The sequence below is a fragment of the Salvelinus alpinus genome, chromosome 5 (assembly GCF_045679555.1).
Source record: "Salvelinus alpinus chromosome 5, SLU_Salpinus.1, whole genome shotgun sequence".
Lineage (NCBI taxonomy): Eukaryota > Metazoa > Chordata > Actinopteri > Salmoniformes > Salmonidae > Salvelinus > Salvelinus alpinus.
This window is the reverse complement of record NC_092090.1, coordinates 16,899,971-16,922,446: the sequence shown is the minus strand read 5'-3', so window position 1 is coordinate 16,922,446 and position 22,476 is coordinate 16,899,971. Positions and strand designations below refer to the sequence as shown.

The following is a 22,476-nucleotide window of genomic DNA, read 5'->3' as shown; positions in this document are numbered from 1 at the left end:
TCCTGTAGGTTTTAACTCCAACCCTGTTCCTGGAGAGCTACCCTCCTGTAGGTTGAACTGGCCTGTAGATTGAACTGGCCTGAATGCCAAGCGTCACGTCTGGAGAAAACCTTTTACCATTCCTACGGGGAAACATGGTGGTGGTACTGTAGCATCATGCTGTGGGGATGTTTTCAGTGGCAGGGACTGGGAGACTAGTCAGGATCGAGGGAAAGACGAACGGAGCAAAGTACAGAGAGACCCTTGATGAGAACCTGCTCCAGAGCGCTCAGGACCTCCGACTGGGGTGAAGGTTCACCTTCCAACAGGACATCGAGCCTAAGCACACAGCCAAGACAACGCAGGATGCCTTCGGGACAAGTCTCTGAATGCCCTTGAGAGACCCAGCCAGAGCACGGACTTGAAACTGATCAAACATTCCTGGAGAGACCTGAAATTAGTGATGCAGCAATGCTCCCCATCCAACCTGACAGAGCTTGAGAGGATCTGTAGAGAAGAATGCGAGAAACTTCCCAAATGCATGTGTGCCAAGCTTGTAGCGTAATACCCAAGAGGAATCGAGGCTTCAACAAAGTACAGGGGTCTGAATACTTTCAGTTTTTATTACATTTGTCTAATCTTCTAAAAACCTGTTTTTGCTTTGTCATAATGGGGTATTGTGTGTAGATTGATGAGGAAGAAAAACAATTTAATCCATTTTAGAATAAGGCTGTAACGTAACAAAATGTGGGAAAAGTCAAGGGGTCTGAATACTTTCCAAATGCGCTGTGCACCTCTCCTATTATCTCCCTTCCTCACATCCTACTCTCCTACCACCATAACTTATACTAGCTGGTAATATTCAAAGTGATATGTTGGTCAAAGAATTCCCAATCCTAACAGCATTAAAAAAATGTTGCTAATGTAAAAAAGGGGTCTTAATTTTTCTTCAAGAGCACTGACGTCCAGGTGTGAATTCATCCGTCTTTCTCTCTGTATCTCTCTCTGGACCTCTCTCTGGACCTCTCTCTCTGGACCTCTCTCTCTGGGCCTCTCTCTCTGTATCTCTCTCTGGACCTCTCTCTGGACCTCTCTCTCTGTATCTCTCTCTCTGGGTCTCTCTCTCTGGGTCTCTCTCTCTGTATCTCTCTCTGGACCTCTCTCTCTGGACCTCTCTCTTTGGACCTCTCTCTTTGGACCTCTCTCTCTGTATCTCTCTCTGGACCTCTCTCTCTGTATCTCTCTCTCTGTATCTCTCTCTGGACCTCTCTCTCTGGACCTCTCTCTCTGTATCTCTCTCTCTGGACCTCTCTCTCTGGACCTCTCTCTCTGGACCTCTCTCTCTGGACCTCTCTCTCTGGACCTCTCTCTCTGGACCTCTCTCTGGACCTCTCTCTCTGGACCTCTCTCTCTGGATCTCTCTCTGGACCTCTCTCTCTGGACCTCTCTCTCTGGACCTCTCTCTCTGGACCTCTCTCTGGACCTCTCTCTCTGTATCTCTCTCTGGACCTCTCTCTGGACCTCTCTCTCTGGACCTCTCTCTCTGGACCTCTCTCTCTGGACCTCTCTCTCTGGACCTCTCTCTGGAGCATAAGACATCTCTCTCCAGATAACAGACAGCCTGACCCTGTGTTGCTGCATACCTCAGCACAGCTCTGTCTGTTTCTTCCCTTCCCTCTCTCTCTCCTTTCCTCACTCCCTTCTCCTTCCCTCACTCTCTCTCTCTCTCTTTCCTTCCCTCTCTCTCTCCTTTCCTCACTCCCTTCTCCTTCCCTCACTCTCTCTCTCTCTCTCTCCTTCCCTTCCCTTCCCTCTCTCTCTACTTTCCTCACTCCCTTCTCCTTCCCGTCCCTCACTGTCTACTTTCCTCACTCCCTTCTCCTTCCCTCACTCTCTCTCTCTCTCTCCTTCCCTTCCCTCTCTCTCCTTTCCTCACTCCCTTCTCCTTCCCTCACTCTCTCTCTCTCTCTCCTTCCCTTCCCTCACTGTCTACTTTCCTCACTCCCTTCTCCGTCCCTCACTCTCTCTACTTTCCTCACTCTCTCTCCTTCCCTCACTCCCTCTCTTCTGCTCAATCAGCACAATGGTGACATACTGCACGCATCTCTGCCCTGTCATCTCTTCAGTGGTTATGTGAGGTACATCTCTGCCACGTCATCTCTTCAGTGATTATGTGAGGTACATCTCTGCCCCGTCATCTCTTCAGTGATTATGTGAGGTACATCTCTGCCACGTCATCTCTTCAGTGATTATGTGAGGTACATCTCTGCCCCGTCATCTCTTCAGTGGTTATGTGAGGTACATCTCTGCCCCGTCATCTCTTCAGTGGTTATGTGAGGTACATCTCTTCCCCGTCATCTCTTCAGTGATTATGTGAGGTACATCTCTGCCACGTCATCTCTTCAGTGATTATGTGAGGTACATCTCTTCAGTGATTATGTGAGGTACATCTCTTCAGTGATTATGTGAGGTACATCTCTTCAGTGATTATGTGAGGTACATCTCTGCCACGTCATCTCTTCAGTGATTATGTGAGGTACATCTCTTCAGTGATTATGTGAGGTACATCTCTTCAGTGATTATGTGAGGTACATCTCTTCAGTGATTATGTGAGGTACATCTCTTCAGTGATTATGTGAGGTACATCTCTGCCACGTCATCTCTTCAGTGATTATGTGAGGTACATCTCTTCAGTGATTATGTGAGGTACATCTCTTCAGTGATTATGTGAGGTACATCTCTTCAGTGATTATATGAGGTACATCTCTGCCACGTCATCTCTTCAGTGATTATGTGAGGTACATCTCTTCAGTGATTATGTGAGGTACATCTCTTCAGTGATTATGTGAGGTACATCTCTTCAGTGATTATGTGAGGTACATCTCTTCAGTGATTATGTGAGGTACATCTCTTCAGTGATTATGTGAGGTACATCTCCGCCCTGTCATCTCTTCAGTGATTATATGAGGTACATCTCTGCCCCATCATCTCTTCAGTGATTATGAGGTACATCTCTGCCCCATCATCTCTTCAGTGATTATGTGAGGTACATCTCTGCCACGTCATCTCTTCAGTGGTTATGTGAGGTACATCTCTGCCCCATCATCTCTTCAGTGATTATGTGAGGTACATCTCTGCCACGTCATCTCTTCAGTGGTTATGTGAGGTACATCTCTGCCCCATCATCTCTTCCCCGTCATCTCTTCAGTGATTATGTGAGGTACATCTCTCCCCCATCATCTCTTCAGTGATTATGTGAGGTACATCTCTGCCACGTCATCTCTTCAGTGGTTATGTGAGGTACATCTCTGCCCCATCATCTCTTCAGTGGTTATGTGAGGTACATCTCTGCCCCATCATCTCTTCAGTGATTATATGAGGTACATCTCTGCCCCGTCATCTCTTCAGTGATTATATGAGGTACATCTCTGCCCCGTCATCTCTTCAGTGATTATGTGAGGTACATCTCTGCCCCGTCATCTCTTCAGTGATTATGTGAGGTACATCTCTGCCCCATCATCTCTTCAGTGATTATGTGAGGTACATCTCTGCCACGTCATCTCTTCAGTGGTTATGTGAGGTACATCTCTGCCACGTCATCTCTTCAGTGATTATGTGAGGTACATCTCTGCCCCGTCATCTCTTCAGTGATTATGTGAGGTACATCTCTGCCCCATCATCTCTTCAGTGATTATGTGAGGTACATCTCTGCCACGGCATCTCTTCAGTGGTTATGTGAGGTACATCTCTGCCACGTCATCTCTTCAGTGATTATGTGAGGTACATCTCTGCCCTGTCATCTCTTCAGTGGTTATGTGAGGTACATCTCTTCCCCATCATCTCTTCAGTGATTATGTGAGGTACATCTCTGCCACGTCATCTCTTCAGTGATTATGTGAGGTACATCTCTGCCACGTCATCTCTTCAGTGATTATGTGAGGTACATCTCTGCCACGTCATCTCTTCAGTGATTATGTGAGGTACATCTCTGCCACGTCATCTCTTCAGTGGTTATGTGAGGTACATCTCTTCCCCGTCATCTCTTCAGTGGTTATGTGAGGTACATCTCTGCCCCGTCATCTCTTCAGTGGTTATGTGAGGTACATCTCTTCAGTGATTATGTGAAGTACATCTCTGCCACGTCATCTCTTCAGTGATTATGTGAGGTACATCTCTGCCACGTCATCTCTTCAGTGATTATGTGAGGTACATCTCTTCCCCGTCATCTCTTCAGTGGTTATGTGAGGTACATCTCTGCCCCGTCATCTCTTCAGTGGTTATGTGAGGTTGTACAGCTGTGTGGGCGGGTGTCATTGCTGGAATTCAACTTCATTAAATAAAGTGACTTTGGGACTTTGGGGTCAGTAGACCTGCCATTAAATAGAGATCAATTGTGGTCAATCACTTTACAGTCATATGGAATTGCATGTCTGTATTTCAAACGTGGTGGAATTCAATTTAAACTGTTAAAGGTAGACAGGAATGATCTCCTAGTAGTAAATTAAGTGTTATATGCCTAGTTATATGCTCATCATCTATCTGTGGGAGCTAATCCCCAAGTTCACAGTTTCCACCATCTGTGGGAGCTAATCCCCAAGTTAACAGTTTCCACCACCTGTGGGAGCTAATCCCCAAATTAACAATTTCCACCATCTGTGGGAGCTAATCCCCAAGTTAACAGTTTCCACCATCTGTGGGAGCTAATCCCCAAATTCACAGTTTCCACCATCTGTGGGAGCTAATCCCCAAGTTAACAGTATCCACCATCTGTGGGAGCTAATCCCCAAGTTAACAGTATCCACCATCTGTGGGAGCTAATCCCCAAGTTAACAGTATCCACCATCTGTGGGAGCTAATCCCCAAGTTAACAGTATCCACCATCTGTGGGAGCTAATCCCCAGGTTAACAGTTTCCACCATCTGTGGGAGCTAATCCCCAAATTCACAGTATCCACCATCTGTGGGAGCTAATCCCCAAGTTAACAGTATCCACCATCTGTGGGAGCTAATCCCCAAGTTAACAGTATCCACCATCTGTGGGAGCTAATCCCCAAGTTAACAGTATCCACCATCTGTGGGAGCTAATCCCCAAATTCACAGTATCCACCATCTGTGGGAGCTAATCCCCAAGTTAACAGTATCCACCATCTGTGGGAGCTAATCCCCAAGTTAACAGTATCCACCATCTGTGGGAGCTAATCCCCAAGTTAACAGTATCTACCATCTGTGGGAGCTAATCCCCAAGTTAACAGTTTCCACCATCTGTGGGAGCTAATCCCCAAGTTAACAGTATCCACCATCTGTGGGAGCTAATCCCCAAGTTAACAGTATCCACCATCTGTGGGAGCTAATCCCCAAGTTAACAGTATCCACCATCTGTGGGAGCTAATCCCCAAGTTAACAGTATCTACCATCTGTGGGAGCTAATCCCCAAGTTAACAGTATCCACCATCTGTTGGAGCTAATCCCCAAGTTAACAGTATCTACCATCTGTGGGAGCTAATCCCCAAGTTAACAGTATCCACCATCTGTGGGAGCTAATCCCCAAGTTAACAGTAGCCACCATCTGTGGGAGCTAATCCCCAAGTTAACAGTATCCACCATCTGTGGGAGCTAATCCCCAAGTTAACAGTTTCCACCATCTGTGGGAGCTAATCCCCAAGTTCACAGTATCCACCATCTGTGGGAGCTAATCCCCAAGTTAACAGTATCCACCATCTGTGGGAGCTAATCCCCAAGTTAACAGTATCCACCATCTGTGGGAGCTAATCCCCAAGTTAACAATATCCACCATCTGTGGGAGCTAATCCCCAAATTAACAGTATCCACCATCTGTGGGAGCTAATCCCCAAGTCAACAGTATCCACCATCTGTGGGAGCTAATCCCCAAGTTAACAGTATCCACCATCTGTGGGAGCTAATCCCCAAGTTCACAGTATCCACCATCTGTGGGAGCTAATCCCCAAGTTAACAGTATCCACCATCTGTGGGAGCTAATCCCCAAGTTAACAGTATCCACCATCTGTGGGAGCTAATCCCCAAGTTAACAGTATCCACCATCTGTGGGAGCTAATCCCCAAGTTAACAGTATCCACCATCTGTGGGAGCTAATCCCCAAGTTAACAGTATCCACCATCTGTGGGAGCTAATCCCCAAGTTAACAGTATCCACCATCTGTGGGAGCTAATCCCCAAGTTAACAGTATCCACCATTGCTTGTGCAGCAGAACACAGTGCTATTCTCCCTCTAGTCCTCAAGATGCAGAAGGACAGGGAGCTCCCTCTATGGGGCACTAGGTTATAAAAACATAAACAGATTCCCTGTGTCAGCATTTCACTTGGACACTGGCACTGTGTTGACACACAGCAGATGAAGTTCAAATAGGAAAAATAGATGTGCTTCAAGCCAAAGCCTCTCTGCTACTGTAAATAAAACATGTATACACACACATATGCAAATGATGTCACGCACACAAACACACGAGCGGCCCTCCCAGGAGGCACGATCACACTCAAGCAGAGAATTCAGTGTCACAGAAAGCCAGTTTCTGACCCTACATCCCCGCCAGACAGATGAGGCAGCTGGACAGGGACGGGCAGCCGTCTGGCCCTCACAGCCCCTGGGGAACTGTGAGGAGAGGCCCTCTCTCTTCTGGAGAGTGACCAGCTGAGCTGCTTTACTAGGTGTATGAGAACGCCGTCATGTCCTTAGGTCAGGGCTGTCTAAGCAGGATACACAGTGGGCTTTGAACTACTGCTGAAGAAGGCCTTGTGGAGGAGCCAGCCCAGTCTTTATACTGGTGTCATAAAAATCCTGGTTGACTGACAGTTGGGCTACATACAGTCCTAGTTCACCTCTTGACAAACCAAATCATAGTTGTTGAGGAAAATGTGTTTAATAATATATTTGGCTGCATTATGTTAAATAGGTACATTTGTACTGCAGAACATATAGTGCATTCGGAAAGTATTCAGACCCCTTGACGTTTTCCACATTTTGTTACGTTACAGCCGTATTCTTAAACAGATTTTTTTTTTAAATCCTCAATCTACACACAATACCCCATTATGACAAAGGTTTTAAGAAATCTTTGCTAAATAATTTAAAATAAAACACAGAAATACCTCCATATACATATACCTTATTTACATAAGTATTCAGACCCTTTGCTATGAGACTCAAAACTGAGCTCAGGTGCATCCTGTTTCCATTGGTTTCTACAACTTGATTGGAGTCCACCTGTGGTAAATTCAATTGATTAGACGGGATTTGGAAAGGCACACATCTGTCTATATAAGGTCCCACACTTGACAGTGCTGTAGCATCATGCTGTGGGGATGTTTTTCAGTGGCAGGGACTGGGAGACTAGCCAGGATCGAGGGAAAGATGAACTGAGCAAAGTACAGAGAGATCCTTGATGAAAACCTGCTCTAGAGCGCTCAGGACTTCACTGGGGTGAAGGTTCACCTTCCAACAGGGCAACAGCCCTAAATATACAGCCAATACAAAGCAGGAGTGGCTTTGGGACAAATCTCTGAATGTCTTTGAGTGGCCCAGCCAGAGCCTGGACTTGAACCCGATCGGACATCTCTGGAGAGACCTGAAAATAGCTGTGTAGTGACGCTCACCATCCAACCTGACAGAGCTTGAGAGGATCTGCAGAGAAGAATGGGAGAAACTCCCCAAATACAGATGTGCCAGGCTTGTAGCGTCATACCCAAGAAGACTCGAGGCTGTAATCGCTGCCAAAGGTGCTTCAACAAGGTACTGAGTAAATGGTCTGAAAACTTACGTAAATGTGATATGTATTTTTAATAGATTTGCAAACATTTCTAAAAACCTGTTATTGAGGAGGAAAAACAACAATTTAATTAATTTTTGGAACGAGGCCGTAACGTAACAAAATGTGGGAAGGTGAAGGGATCTGAGTACTCTCCAAATGCAGTCATATTTTCAGCGGCTGATGGAGCCCACTTTGTGCTGGTGGACTGGACATGTTATACGTTTGATATTAAAGATATTTAGTGTATTTGCAGTTGACCCTGAAAACTTGTCACACAGATTGCAGAGCGTTCCCAAAAACGGCAAACATCCCTCTTCCTCCCCACCTCAATAGAATAGTAGTGTAGAGTGTATACACTAACTATTCAGCTGTGAGCTTTGCCATACTAAGTGCTTATAAATATTGAATGGCTAAATGGGAAATGTTAACATTTGTCCAATTGCCTTGTTGGCCCAATGAAATATTAATCGCCAAGAAAAGCTTTTGTTTTACCACAACAGTGAGAAAAGGTAAACCTGAAATGAATAACACTTTTTTGTATCCCTTTGTAGATGTTGAGCTTCTTTGATCCCTCTTGATGCCCATTTTCCATGTCTGTCAGGGATGATACATACAGCACGCCCTGCATTGTGGGCCAGTCAATTATACATGTAGAGATTCTAAAAGTAGGCATCTCAGATCTACAGTGGCAGAAGACGTCAATTCCAGGACAATTCAACTGATTTAAATGAATACTTCAGGATGCTGGATTTCAGCTATTCACTGTAATCTGTTGAGTTAGCTGGGTCAGAGGTGATTTCTTCTGTCATCCCAAGAAATTAATTTAGTCCAAAATCATACCAAAGTGGAGCGTGAGAGAAACAGCTCTCTCATTCTCCTCCCCTCCTCTACCACTAGCAGCTCCAGAGAGGCACAGTTTAACTCCCTCCTTACACGATGCTGTTCCTACAGAGCAGGGTGCTGCTCCTGCCAACACACTGGAACCCCCAGATTACTATGCCTGGTACGTTATCAACCTGCAGGTCAGTTATCCATGGATTTTCACATTTGACTCAAACATACCCTACAATTCAACCCAAATTAACTCAAGAATTGTCAGTCAAATTGAGAGAGACAAAATTCTTCATGATAAATATGCCTTTAATTGGAAAATATGACAAAATGATGCATGTACACAGATCAGTAGACTCAGTCACTCCTTTTTACAACTCGTCCTGTGGGACTTTGGTTGAGGGCACCAACATGATGTAGAGGCCAGAGCTGGAAAGAGAGAAAAACACCAAAACAAACAAAGGAGAAGGAGAAGACAGAAGACGTTGGGTTAAAAGGGTAATAGGGCTCTCATAAAAGAAGAACAAACAACATTTATCCATTACATAATGTGTTTATCATGACTATTCCAACATCCTCACTTCCTGGATACACTTGGTAACGTGGATTTTAATGATGTATGCGACTTCATAAAACTGTCGTCAGGTCTCGTCATTGGGCCCCCAGTGGACGGCTGCTGTCCAGTCAAACGGATAGAAGGTTGGCTGACCTGTTTCCAGGGTCATGGTTGCTATGACATCCAGTGACATGACAACACAGCAGAATGGACAGCTAGACAATAGGTTGCCCAGGCCTTGGTCTACGAGACAGATCTGCCGTGAACTTCCAACTTGTTTGAGTGTTTGCATTTACTCAACTTGCCACAGAATGGGGAATAAGGAATATTTTGAATCCAGGCAAAGCACCAGTAAACCTACAATCGATTTCAGTGCAAGGCATTTAATATTTCATCATGGCCATGGGCAAAGTCAAAAGGAGGCTGTGATATCGTAAAAGTGGCACAGATTTCTCTTTATACAGACCAGACCATTAAACTAACTCTTTATGCACACCAGACCATTCTACTAACTCTTTATGCAGACCAGACCATTCTACTAACTCTTTATGCAGACCATTATACTAACTCTTCATACAGACCAGACCATTAAACTAACTCTTTATGCAGACCATTCTACAAACTCTTCATACAGACCAGACCATTAAACTAACTCTTTATACAGACCATTCTACTAACTCTTTATGCAGACCATTAAACTAACTCTTTATTACAGACCAGACCATTAAACTAACTCTTTATGCAGACCAGACCATTATACTAACTCTTTATAAAGACCATTCTACTAACTCTTTATACAGACCAGACCATTCTACTAACTCTTTATACAGACCAGACCATTCTACTAACTCTTTATACAGACCAGACCATTAAACTAACTCTTTATGCAGACCAGACCATTAAACTAACTCTTTATGCAGACCAGACCATTATACTAACTCTTTATGCAGACCAGACCATTCTACTAACTCTTTATGCAGACCAGACCATTCTACTAACTCTTTATGCAGACCATTATACTAACTCTTCATACAGACCAGACCATTAAACTAACTCTTTATGCAGACCATTCTACTAACTCTTCATACAGACCAGACCATTAAACTAACTCTTTATACAGACCATTATACTAACTCTTTATACAGACCAGACCATTAAACTAACTATTTATGCAGACCAGACCATTATACTAACTCTTTATGCAGACCATTATACTAACTCTTTATACAGACCAGACCATTCTACTAACTCTTTATGCAGACCAGACCATTCTACTAACTCTTTATGCAGACCATTATACTAACTCTTCATACAGACCAGACCATTAAACTAACTCTTTATGCAGACCATTCTACTAACTCTTCATACAGACCAGACCATTAAACTAACTCTTTATGCAGACCAGACCATTATACTAACTCTTTATGCAGACCATTATACTAACTCTTTATACAGACCAGACCATTCTACTAACTCTTTATACAGACCAGACCATTAAACTAACTCTTTATACAGACCAGACCATTAAACTAACTCTTTATACAGACCAGAGCATTCTACTAACTCGTTATGCAGACCAGACCATTCTACTAACTCTTTATACAGACCAGACCATTAAACTAACTCTTTATGCAGACCAGACCATTATACTAACTCTTTATGCAGACCATTATACTAACTCTTTATACAGACCAGACCATTATACTAACTCTTTATGCAGACCAGACCATTATACTAACTCTTTATACAGACCAGACCATTCTACTAACTCTTTATACAGACCAGACCATTAAACTAACTCTTTATGCAGACCAGACCATTATACTAACTCTTTATGCAGACCAGAGCATTCTACTAACTCTTTATGCAGACCAGAGCATTCTACTAACTCTTTATGCAGACCAGACCATTATACTAACTCTTTATACAGACCAGACCATTATACTAACTCTTTATACAGACCAGACCATTAAACTAACTCTTTATACAGACCAGACCATTAAACTAACTCTTTATGCAGACCAGACCATTCTACTAACTCTTTATACAGACCAGACCATTCTACTAACTCTTTATACAGACCAGACCATTATACTAACTCTTTATGCAGACCATTATACTAACTCTTTATACAGACCAGACCATTATACTAACTCTTTATACAGACCAGACCATTAAACTAACTCTTTATACAGACCAGACCATTAAACTAACTCTTTATGCAGACCAGACCATTAAACTAACTCTTTATGCAGACCAGACCATTATACTAACTCTTTATACAGACCAGACCATTCTACTAACTCTTTATACAGACCAGACCATTCTACTAACTCTTTATACAGACCAGACCATTCTACTAACTCTTTATGCAGACCAGACCATTAAACTAACTCTTTATGCAGACCAGACCATTATACTAACTCTTTATGCAGACCAGACCATTCTACTAACTCTTTATGCAGACCAGACCATTCTACTAACTCTTTATGCAGACCATTATACTAACTCTTCATACAGACCAGACCATTAAACTAACTCTTTATGCAGACCATTAAACTAACTCTTCATACAGACCAGACCATTAAACTAACTCTTTATACAGACCATTCTACTAACTCTTTATACAGACCAGACCATTATACTAACTCTTTATACAGACCAGACCATTAAACTAACTCTTTATGCAGACCAGACCATTAAACTAACTCTTTATGCAGACCAGACCATTCTACTAACTCTTTATACAGACCAGACCATTGTACTAACTCTTTATACAGACCATTATACTAACTCTTTATACAGACCAGACCATTATACTAACTCTTTATACAGACCAGACCATTAAACTAACTCTTTATACAGACCAGACCATTAAACTAACTCTTTATGCAGACCAGACCATTATACTAACTCTTTATGCAGACCAGACCATTAAACTAACTCTTTATGCAGACCAGACCATTATACTAACTCTTTACACAGACCAGACCATTCTACGAACTCTTTACACAGACCAGACCATTCTACTAACTCTTTATACAGACCAGACCATTATACTAACTCTTTATGCAGACCAGACCATTAAACTAACTCTTTATGCAGACCAGACCATTATACTAACTCTTTACACAGACCAGACCATTCTACGAACTCTTTACACAGACCAGACCATTCTACTAACTCTTTATACAGACCAGACCATTCTACTAACTCTAGATATAGACCAGACCATTAAACTAACTCTTTATACAGACCATTCTACTAACTCTTTATACAGACCATTACACTAACTCTTTATACAGACCATTAAACTAACTCTTTATACAGACCAGACCAAACTAACTCTTTATACAGACCAGACCATTCTACTAACTCTTTATACAGACCAGACCATTCTACTAACTCTTTATACAGACCAGACCATTATACTAACTCTTTATACAGACCATTAAACTAACTCTTTATACAGACCAGACCATTCTACTAACTCTTTATACAGACCAGACGATTAAACTAACTCTTTATACAGACCATTATACTAACTCTTTATACAGACCAGACCATTATACTAACTCTTTATGCAGACCAGACCATTAAACTAACTCTTTATACAGACCATTATACTAACTCTTTATACAGACCAGACCATTCTACTAACTCTTTATACAGACCATTATACTAACTCTTTATACAGACCAGACCATTATACCAACTCTTTATATAGACCAGACCATTATACTAACTCTTTATGCAGACCAGACCATTAAACTAACTCTTTATACAGACCATTATACTAACTCTTTATGCAGACCAGACCATTAAACTAACTCTTTATACAGACCATTAAACTAACTCTTTATACAGACCATTAAACTAACTCTTTATACAGACCAGACCATTATACCAACTCTTTATTTGGACCAGACCATTCTACTAACTCTTTATACAGACCAGACCATTAAACTAACTCTTTATACAGACCATTATACTAACTCTTTATACAGACCATTAAACTAACTCTTTATACAGACCAGACCATTCTACTAACTCTTTATACAGACCAGACCATTAAACTAACTCTTTATACAGACCAGACCATTAAACTAACTCTTTATACAGACCATTAAACTAACTCTTTATACAGACCATTAAACTAACTCTTTATACAGACCATTAAATGAACTCTTTATACAGACTATTAAACTAACTCTTTATACAGACTATTAAACTAACTCTTTATACAGACCAGACCTTTAAACTAACTCTTTATACAGACCATTATACTAACTCTTTATACAGACCGTTATACTAACTCTAAAGCTTCAAATTAATGTGAGATGGGTCGGGCGATGTTCCCCTCCTTACCTTTAAGCAGACACGGCCTCGAATCAGAGCATAGGGAACTGGGCCGTAGCTCCTGGAGTCTGTGGAATTCCGAAGATTATCCCCTTCCAGCCACACGTGCCCTTTTGGAACCTAGACACACACCCACACACCCGCGGCAAGACACACACCCACGGCAAGAAACACACACACGGCAAGACACACACCCACGGCAAGACACACACCCACGTGATGACACGGGAAAAAACACAACGATAGAAAATATTGAATTTGTTCCACGACGACTGCAACAGCCAGTTATACTGTAAACAACACCATTCCCTGACCTAGCTTTTAAACGTTGTTTACATGAAGGAGTGAGACACTACAGCGCTAGCACCCTCCACCCACCATTATGTAAAGAGAGCCCACCTCAGCCGCCTCACCCCCTACCATCCCTCACCCAACTGAACATCCCCCCCTACCATCCCTCACCCAACTGAACATCCCCCCTACCTTCCCTCAACCAACTGAACATCCCCCCTACCTTCCCTCACCCAACTGAACATCCCCCCTACCATCCCTCACCCAACTGAACATCCCCCCCTACCATCCCTCACCCAACTGAACATCCCCCCTACCATCCCTCACCCAACTGAACATCCCCCCCTACCATCCCTCACCCAACTGAACATCCCCCCTACCATCCCTCACCCAACTGAACATCCCCCCTACCATCCCTCACCCCCTACCATCCCTCACCCAACTGAACATCCCCCCCTACCATTCCTCACCCAACTGAACATCCCCCCTACCATCCCTCACCCAACTAAATATCCCCCCTACCATCCCTCACCCCCTACCTTCCCTCACCCAACTGAACATCCCCCCCTACCATCCCTCACCCAACTGACCCCCCCCCCACCTTCCCTCACCCAACTGAACATCCCCCCTACCTTCCCTCACCCAACTGAACATCCCCCCTACCTTCCCTCACCCAACTGAACATCTCCCCTACCTTCCCTCACCCAACTGAACATCCCCCCTACCTTCCCTCACCCAACTGAACATCCCCCCTACCTTCCCTCACCCAACTGAACATCCCCACTACCTTCCCTCACCCAACTGAACATCCCCCCTACCTTCCCTCACCCAACTGAACATCCCCCCTACCTTCCCTCACCCCAACTTAACGTCAACCCCTGGTCTGTCCTCCTTTAACCCCGGACGGTCATAGGAGCAAGGGGTCATGGGTAACGGGGAAGAGTCAGGGTCAGGGTCAGGGGTAACGGGGAAGGGTCAGGGTCAGGGTCAGGGGGATTTAGTGGGACTTCAAAAGGGGCCATTAGGCTGTTGGCTGAGATCTAACCCCCTCTTACCAAGGGAGATATAGAGGGGGAGAGAGAGGGGCCAGTGCTGAAGCTTTTCAGTCAGAATCGTCCACGGGTCTCCACTAGTGAGGCCCAAGCTGCCAGTGGGGCGGCCAATCGGAGTGAGCGCTAATCCACAGTGACACCAATTATGATTAATCTCATCACTTTACTAGAGTAATATTGTCAAGGCCCTAATTAAGTTCCTCGTCGCTCCTATATGTGAAGACAGGATCAACAACACATTATATTGTCATAATGGGCATCACAATCTGCAACTATGTTTGTGTTGCCTAACTTTTTAATGAACGAAGTCTTGGGGAGAAAAGGAGAGGGAGATGAAATCAGATGATAATATTATCAGAACAGAGGGTGGGGGGGGAGACACAAACACTGATGTCTTGATTCCAATTGTGCGCGTCCATCGTATCGCAATCGTCCCAACATCCAGAATCATTATGCAGTATCAACCTATGCATTGTGTTGCGTTTCATATTCCATAGATGAGCTGACACTAATCGTGATGCAGTGACATATTGACCTAACACGAGGTAAACAACTCGGCCCCCGAGAACAACGACGACACAAACGAATGTCATTAAAGGAGTCATCTGAGAAGCATATGTCAGCCTGCTGCCTTCCCACCATTACCCCTCAGTAGCATGGCAACATATGGTCGCTCCCAAGCACACGGGGACCAGAGAGGAACGCCGGCGCCATTTGTCATCTGCTGGACCATAAGCCCCTGCTATGCTCCAGCCTCAGCCTCCATCTTAGACTGACTCACTGCCTTTGTCCTGCTCAGAAAGGTCAGGGGTGTGATATCATCAACACGACCCTGTCGGTAGGCACACTCATTTATGTTTCAGGAGACACAAAAGGGGCGGCTGCTTGAACACAGGTTCAGACTATTTCTGGGTTCAAAGCAGGTTCAAGTCTCCATAGAAACACATGACAATGTCGTTATTGAAAGTGCTTTTTAGACTAGCAGAAGGTCTAATCTGAGTCCATTACACTGCCTCAGAGTTTAGCAAACACTTCAATACCTGGTAGGATACATTAGTGGTGGTCAAAGTTTAGGGCCCACGGAGTGAAGGTTTGGAGGAACTACCTAACTAATCCAACATCAAGGTATAGTTCAACTCTATTCAGGATCTAGACTCCATTCTGTCCACTACTAACAAGGTCAATCAATTTAGATCGATCTGTTGCGGGTCAATCAAGAGTGATCAACAAATACACAGACACACAAACATTAAAGCTCTGATTGATTCGGAGCATCAAACCAATGACCCTGTAGAGAACATTCCACACTGAGTCTCTAGCCACAGACAGGGCATCGCAAAGTAACGCCTCTGAAATCTAGTTAGATTTATTTACCACTAATGAACTGGTAATTCATTGGTTATTGTTAAAAGACCTGTTAGTTGATCTGCCATGTATGGCTCAGTTGGTAGAGCATGGTGATGGCATAGCCAGGGTTGTGGGTTCGATTCCCTGGGACACCCATACGTTAAATGCATGCATGACTGTCAGCCGCTTTGGATAAAAGCGTCTGCTAAATGACATATTTTATTATTCCAGTATATTATGAAGTGGTGAAAGACAGAGGGTTTACACATCACCTTGCAGGTTAACACATGTCAGAAACGTACACTTCATTATGAATGAGATGGTGTAAAGAGAGGCCAGACTCCATCATTTGTAGAAACGGATATCCCTGACGTTCTCCTCTTGAACCCTAACTTAACCAGAGGGTAGAACTAACCTCCCCTTTCATTTTACCTGCACCGGATGTTCAAATGGATCCTTGTTATTACCTAGGGGTATGATACTGGAGGTACTGGAAGGAAGTAGACATGTTCAAATGGATCCTTGTTATTACCTAGGGGTATGATACTGGAGGTAGTGGAAGGAAGTAGACATGTTCAAATGGATCCTTGTTATTACCTAGGGGTATGATACTGGAGGTAGTGGAAGGAAGTAGACATGTTCAAATGGATCCTTGTTATTACCTAGGGGTATGATACTGGAGGTAGTGGAAGGAAGTAGACATGTTCAAATGGATCCTTGTTATTACCTAGGGGTATGATACTGGAGGTAGTGGAAGGAAGTAGACATGTTCAAATGGATCCTTGTTATTACCTAGGGGTATGATACTGGAGGTAGTGGAAGGAAGTAGACATGTTCAAATGGATCCTTGTTATTACCTAGGGGTATGATACTGGAGGTAGTGGAAGGAAGTAGACATGTTCAAATGGATCCTTGTTATTACCTAGGGGTATGATACTGGAGGTAGTGGAAGGAAGTAGACATGTTCAAATGGATCCTTGTTATTACCTAGGGGTATGATACTGGAGGTAGTGGAAGGAAGTAGACATGTTCAAATGGATCCTTGTTATTACCTAGGGGTATGATACTGGAGGTACTGGAAGGAAGTAGACATGTTCAAATGGATCCTTGTTATTACCTAGGGGTATGATACTGGAGGTAGTGGAAGGAAGTAGACATGTTCAAATGGATCCTTGTTATTACCTAGGGGTATGATACTGGAGGTAGTGGAAGGAAGTAGACATGTTCAAATGGATCCTTGTTATTACCTAGGGGTATGATACTGGAGGTAGTGGAAGGAAGTAGACATGTTCAAATGGATCCTTGTTATTACCTAGGGGTATGATACTGGAGGTAGTGGAAGGAAGTAGACATGTTCAAATGGATCCTTGTTATTACCTAGGGGTATGATACTGGAGGTAGTGGAAGGAAGTAGACATGTTCAAATGGATCCTTGTTATTACCTAGGGGTATGATACTGGAGGTAGTGGAAGGAAGTAGACATGTTCAAATGGATCCTTGTTATTACCTAGGGGTATGATACTGGAGGTAGTGGAAGGAAGTAGACATGTTCAAATGGATCCTTGTTATTACCTAGGGGTATGATACTGGAGGTAGTGGAAGGAAGTAGACATGTTCAAATGGATCCTTGTTATTACCTAGGGGTATGATACTGGAGGTAGTGGAAGGAAGTAGACATGTTCAAATGGATCCTTGTTATTACCTAGGGGTATGATACTGGAGGTAGTGGAAGGAAGTAGACATGTTCAAATGGATCCTTGTTATTACCTAGGGGTATGATACTGGAGGTAGTGGAAGGAAGTAGACATGTTCAAATGGATCCTTGTTATTACCTAGGGGTATGATACTGGAGGTAGTGGAAGGAAGTAGACATGTTCAAATGGATCCTTGTTATTACCTAGGGGTATGATACTGGAGGTAGTGGAAGGAAGTAGACATGTTCAAATGGATCCTTGTTATTACCTAGGGGTATGATACTGGAGGTAGTGGAAGGAAGTAGACATGTTCAAATGGATCCTTGTTATTACCTAGGGGTATGATACTGGAGGTAGTGGAAGGAAGTAGACATGTTCAAATGGATCCTTGTTATTACCTAGGGGTATGATACTGGAGGTAGTGGAAGGAAGTAGACATGTTCAAATGGATCCTTGTTATTACCTAGGGGTATGATACTGGAGGTAGTGGAAGGAAGTAGACATGTTCAAATGGATCCTTGTTATTACCTAGGGGTATGATACTGGAGGTAGTGGAAGGAAGTAGACATGTTCAAATGGATCCTTGTTATTACCTAGGGGTATGATACTGGAGGTAGTGGAAGGAAGTAGACATGTTCAAATGGATCCTTGTTATTACCTAGGGGTATGATACTGGAGGTAGTGGAAGGAAGTAGACATGTTCAAATGGATCCTTGTTATTACCTAGGGGTATGATACTGGAGGTAGTGGAAGGAAGTAGACATGTTCAAATGGATCCTTGTTATTACCTAGGGGTATGATACTGGAGGTAGTGGAAGGAAGTAGACATGTTCAAATGGATCCTTGTTATTACCTAGGGGTATGATACTGGAGGTAGTGGAAGGAAGTAGACATGTTCAAATTCTGTCCCCCATCCTAGTTGGTGGAACTCTTCTTCCCTGATTAAACACCTGCAAGCTCACCGCAGGCCATCATAACCACAGCAGTCTCTGAAAACTAATTTATGGATCACACACCAGTGTTGAGTGAAGGTAGAGAGGAGGATGTCAAGGATAAGCACCTGCATGATTGACAGGCAGAAAAGCAAACACTCCTCATGAACTGTTTACCTACTTCTCCATGACACTAAGCCCAGAGTCTGACATGCCCTCTCACAACTCCCTACACTGAGTCACCAGAATGAGAGCGCTCAGCCAAACCATAATCAACAGACATTGTTACTTTCCACAACACACTTCCAGCCAGCCCAGTCATCCAGTCAGGCTGTGTGCCCAGCTAGGGTTTAGCGGTTGAGTGGCATATCTCTGCTCAACCTGGCGGCTGTGTTGTGATGGGACTCAGAGGGAGTGATGGAACCTGTTCTGTGGTTGGCTGGTTGAAGGGGTGGGGGCGAGGCTATGTGTACCTGTCAGAGACGTGTCAAGGTGGGAAAGCTGAGTTCACCTGGATAGTGAAGTCTGCCGTTCAACAGCCTGGTCTGGCCTCACCATGCTTCGCTCATTAAGCTAACTTGACTGAGGTACAGTGCTGTTTAAGGCCTCACCCTGCTTCGCTCATTAAGCTAACTTGATTGAGGTACAGTGCTGTTTAAGGCCTCACCATGCTTCGCTCATTAAGCTAACTTGATTGAGGTACAGTGCTGTTTAAGGCCTCACCATGCTTCGCTCATTAAGCTAACTTGATTGAGGTACAGTGCTGTTTAAGGCCTCACCCTGCTTCGCTCATTAAGCTAACTTGATTGAGGTACAGTGCTGTTTAAGGCCTCACCATGCTTCGCTCATTAAGCTAACTTGATTGAGGTACAGTGCTGTTTAAGGCCTCACCATGCTTCGCTCATTAAGCTAACTTGATTGAGGTACAGTGCTGTTTAAGGCCTCACCCTGCTTCGCTCATTAGACTAATATTATTGAGGTACAGTGTTTTGTCTAACATGGAGGGAATAGCTTTAGACTCTGAAGGCTCTCTCTCTCTCACTCCCCCTCTGTCTCTCTCAAAGACACCCACCATCATGTCATGGATCAAATGTCTTTGTTGTGACAATGCATCAGACATACTGTAGGAAAGACTCCTAAGAGGTGACAAGCCAATTTGTCCATCTCCTCATCATCAATGTGGGAGGAAAGAACCTGCCAGCCTGTCAGAAGAAAGAGGTGAGGACAGGCTCTCGTATAGCACACAAACAAAAACACACACGCCTAACGTCTAGGTGCATGGTGGGATGCCTTATGTCACACAAGGCTTCTATTTCATTAACACCACAACCAACTGTGTTGACAGACATTTTGGTGTGTGTTTTGACGGGGGAAATCCTACAGAGGTTGGTCTGGTCTTATTCATTGTTGACCTATGTCTTGCACTGAGACACATTTCAGAGGTACCGATCTGCCACCGTAATTTGACCAGTTTCTCACAGCAGGGAAAAAATCCTGCAGTAACAGGAAATGTGAATTATTATGTGGATTAAAATGAATGGACATTTTTGTATGGGTTGATACATTTTACGTAAGGGAAAATCAAGTCTGACATTTTAAAGTGTGAATTACAAACATTAGAATACCTTTTAAAACTTGAATACACAACATGTATGCATTTTCAGCGACAACAGAGTGATCCAATTAAGAGAGTACATCTGTAGGCTGAGACCTTTGACCAAGACATGTGTAGAGATTAAACCTGTTCTGCAGTAACCTGTTCAATATAGCTTTACTGCCTGTGTGTAGAGATGAAACCTGTTCCCAGAGGAAAATTAGTTTCTTTCATTTCCTGGATGACACCAGCACATCCTGTGCGTGGTTACATTCCCCTATACCTCCACTGTTCATGTGAGAGTGTGTACACACACACACACACAACACAAACACCTCAGCCCACCCATCAACCTGTCCTCTCGGTTGGCACTAACTCTAACAGGCTTCAGAGAGATTGGCAGGCTGAGCGGTGGCTGAGGGCGGCTGAGCGGTGGCTGAGGGCGGCGTGGCCGGGGAGAGCAGTAATAAGAATGCAATGACAGTGGTTCCACCACAACCACGGCTCTGAGGAAATGCAGTTGCTGTCAAAGGATGATATTTGGACTGACGACACAAGATGGATGTGCATGGTCTAGAATCTAAACACCCAGAACACACTGGGATTGAGTTGAAGACACAGGGGTTTGGCTACTTATGAAGATGATTTACTGAAATGAGAGACGATCTGAAACACAACATGAAGTGTCTTGCCAAGGCTTAATGGTTCATCCAGAATGTATTGCTTTACTGGCTCATTTCAAGCCCTCGTCTGAAACTCTTCTCCAGGTTGTTGTTGTAAATGTGCTCTCAATACTCTTACCTGGTAAACTAAAGGTAGAATACTGTACATGTGCTCTCAATACTCTTACCTGGTAAACTAAAGGTAGAATACTGTACATGTGCTCTCAATACTCTTACCTGGTAAACTAAAGGTAGAATACTGTACATGTGCTCTCAATACTCTTACCTGGTAAACTAAAGGTAGAATACTGTACATGTGGCTGAGAGACCTGGAGAGTCCTGAGGCCTGACTGTTGACTGTTGATGAATACTTACGTATTGGTGGGTCTTGAAGATATCCGAGGGACCACTGGTGCAGACTTTGTCTCCCTCCAAACCGATGACTCTTTTACAGATGTTCATATGTGGATCAAATGGACTCTTAGCGATGACTATATCACCACTGAAGACAGAGAAGACAGGATCCATGGGGTGTGATGTCATTGACAGACATTAGGGAGAACATCAAGGGGTTACGGTGCAAAAAGACACCACTTAGGGTAAGCTACGTTTCGCTTCACCAACTCTGAGAACTTCAAATTGAAAACTAAAACTCACTTCTCGATTCTGCAGAGATGGCGACTCAACCGTTCTGAGAAGACAACGTCGTGGCTTGTGATGGTGGGCTCCATAGAAGGACCAGAGCACTGTGGGTAAATTCACAGACATTAACACTGAAGTTGTTACTCGGGAATTCACACACCATGGCAACAGAGGGGAAAAGTATCCTACATACCGCAACAAACTCTCCGATGTACTCAAAGGCACAGTGGGCGACGCAGCCGTACTGGATGGTGTATCCCACGAAGCCCAGGGTCTTCCCCAGCGCACTGCGTAACATCTCACCACCTACACAAACACACATCATTACAGCGCTTCATTCAGGGGACAGAGAGGTGAGGGGTGAGCTGTCACAGCAGCTAGTCTATTAGCAGCTCTAGGAGCAGTGTGCAGTGCAGACTAGTGTCACACTCCCTGGTGTTTCATTCTCAGGGGCTCTACAGCCCGTTGACACCACAGAACCAGCCTAACCATTGACCCTGTGTGAGATTGACCAATCGACACCTTGCAGGGGACGGACAAACATACCAGCCTAGCAGCTTCATACTAGCATCAGTCCCAATCACTGCCCTCCCTGCATCAGCCATGCTGACCAGGGTCTTCAGGACAGCTTCATACTAGCATCAGTCCCTATCACTGCCCTCCCTGCATCAGCCATGCTGACCAGGGTCTTCAGGACAGCTTCATACTAGCATCAGTCCCTAACACTGCCCTCCCTGCATCAGCCATGCTGACCA

At 44.1% G+C, this 22,476-nt stretch overlaps 1 protein-coding gene across 1 annotated transcript; it reads right to left on the bottom strand.

Moving 5' to 3' along the window:
• Positions 1–8,880: 8,880 nt before the first annotated feature.
• LOC139575015 (mitochondrial inner membrane protease subunit 1-like) lies at positions 8,881–22,051 on the bottom strand. Its single transcript, XM_071399900.1, has 5 exons — positions 21,915–22,051; positions 21,737–21,825; positions 21,455–21,581; positions 13,517–13,627; positions 8,881–9,021 (listed from the first exon to the last, which is right to left on the bottom strand). Exons 1-5 carry the CDS (start codon positions 22,044–22,046, stop codon positions 8,950–8,952), a joined length of 531 nt encoding a protein of 176 aa, XP_071256001.1. The 5' UTR covers positions 22,047–22,051; the 3' UTR covers positions 8,881–8,949.
• Between the last annotated feature and the right edge of the window lie 425 nt (positions 22,052–22,476).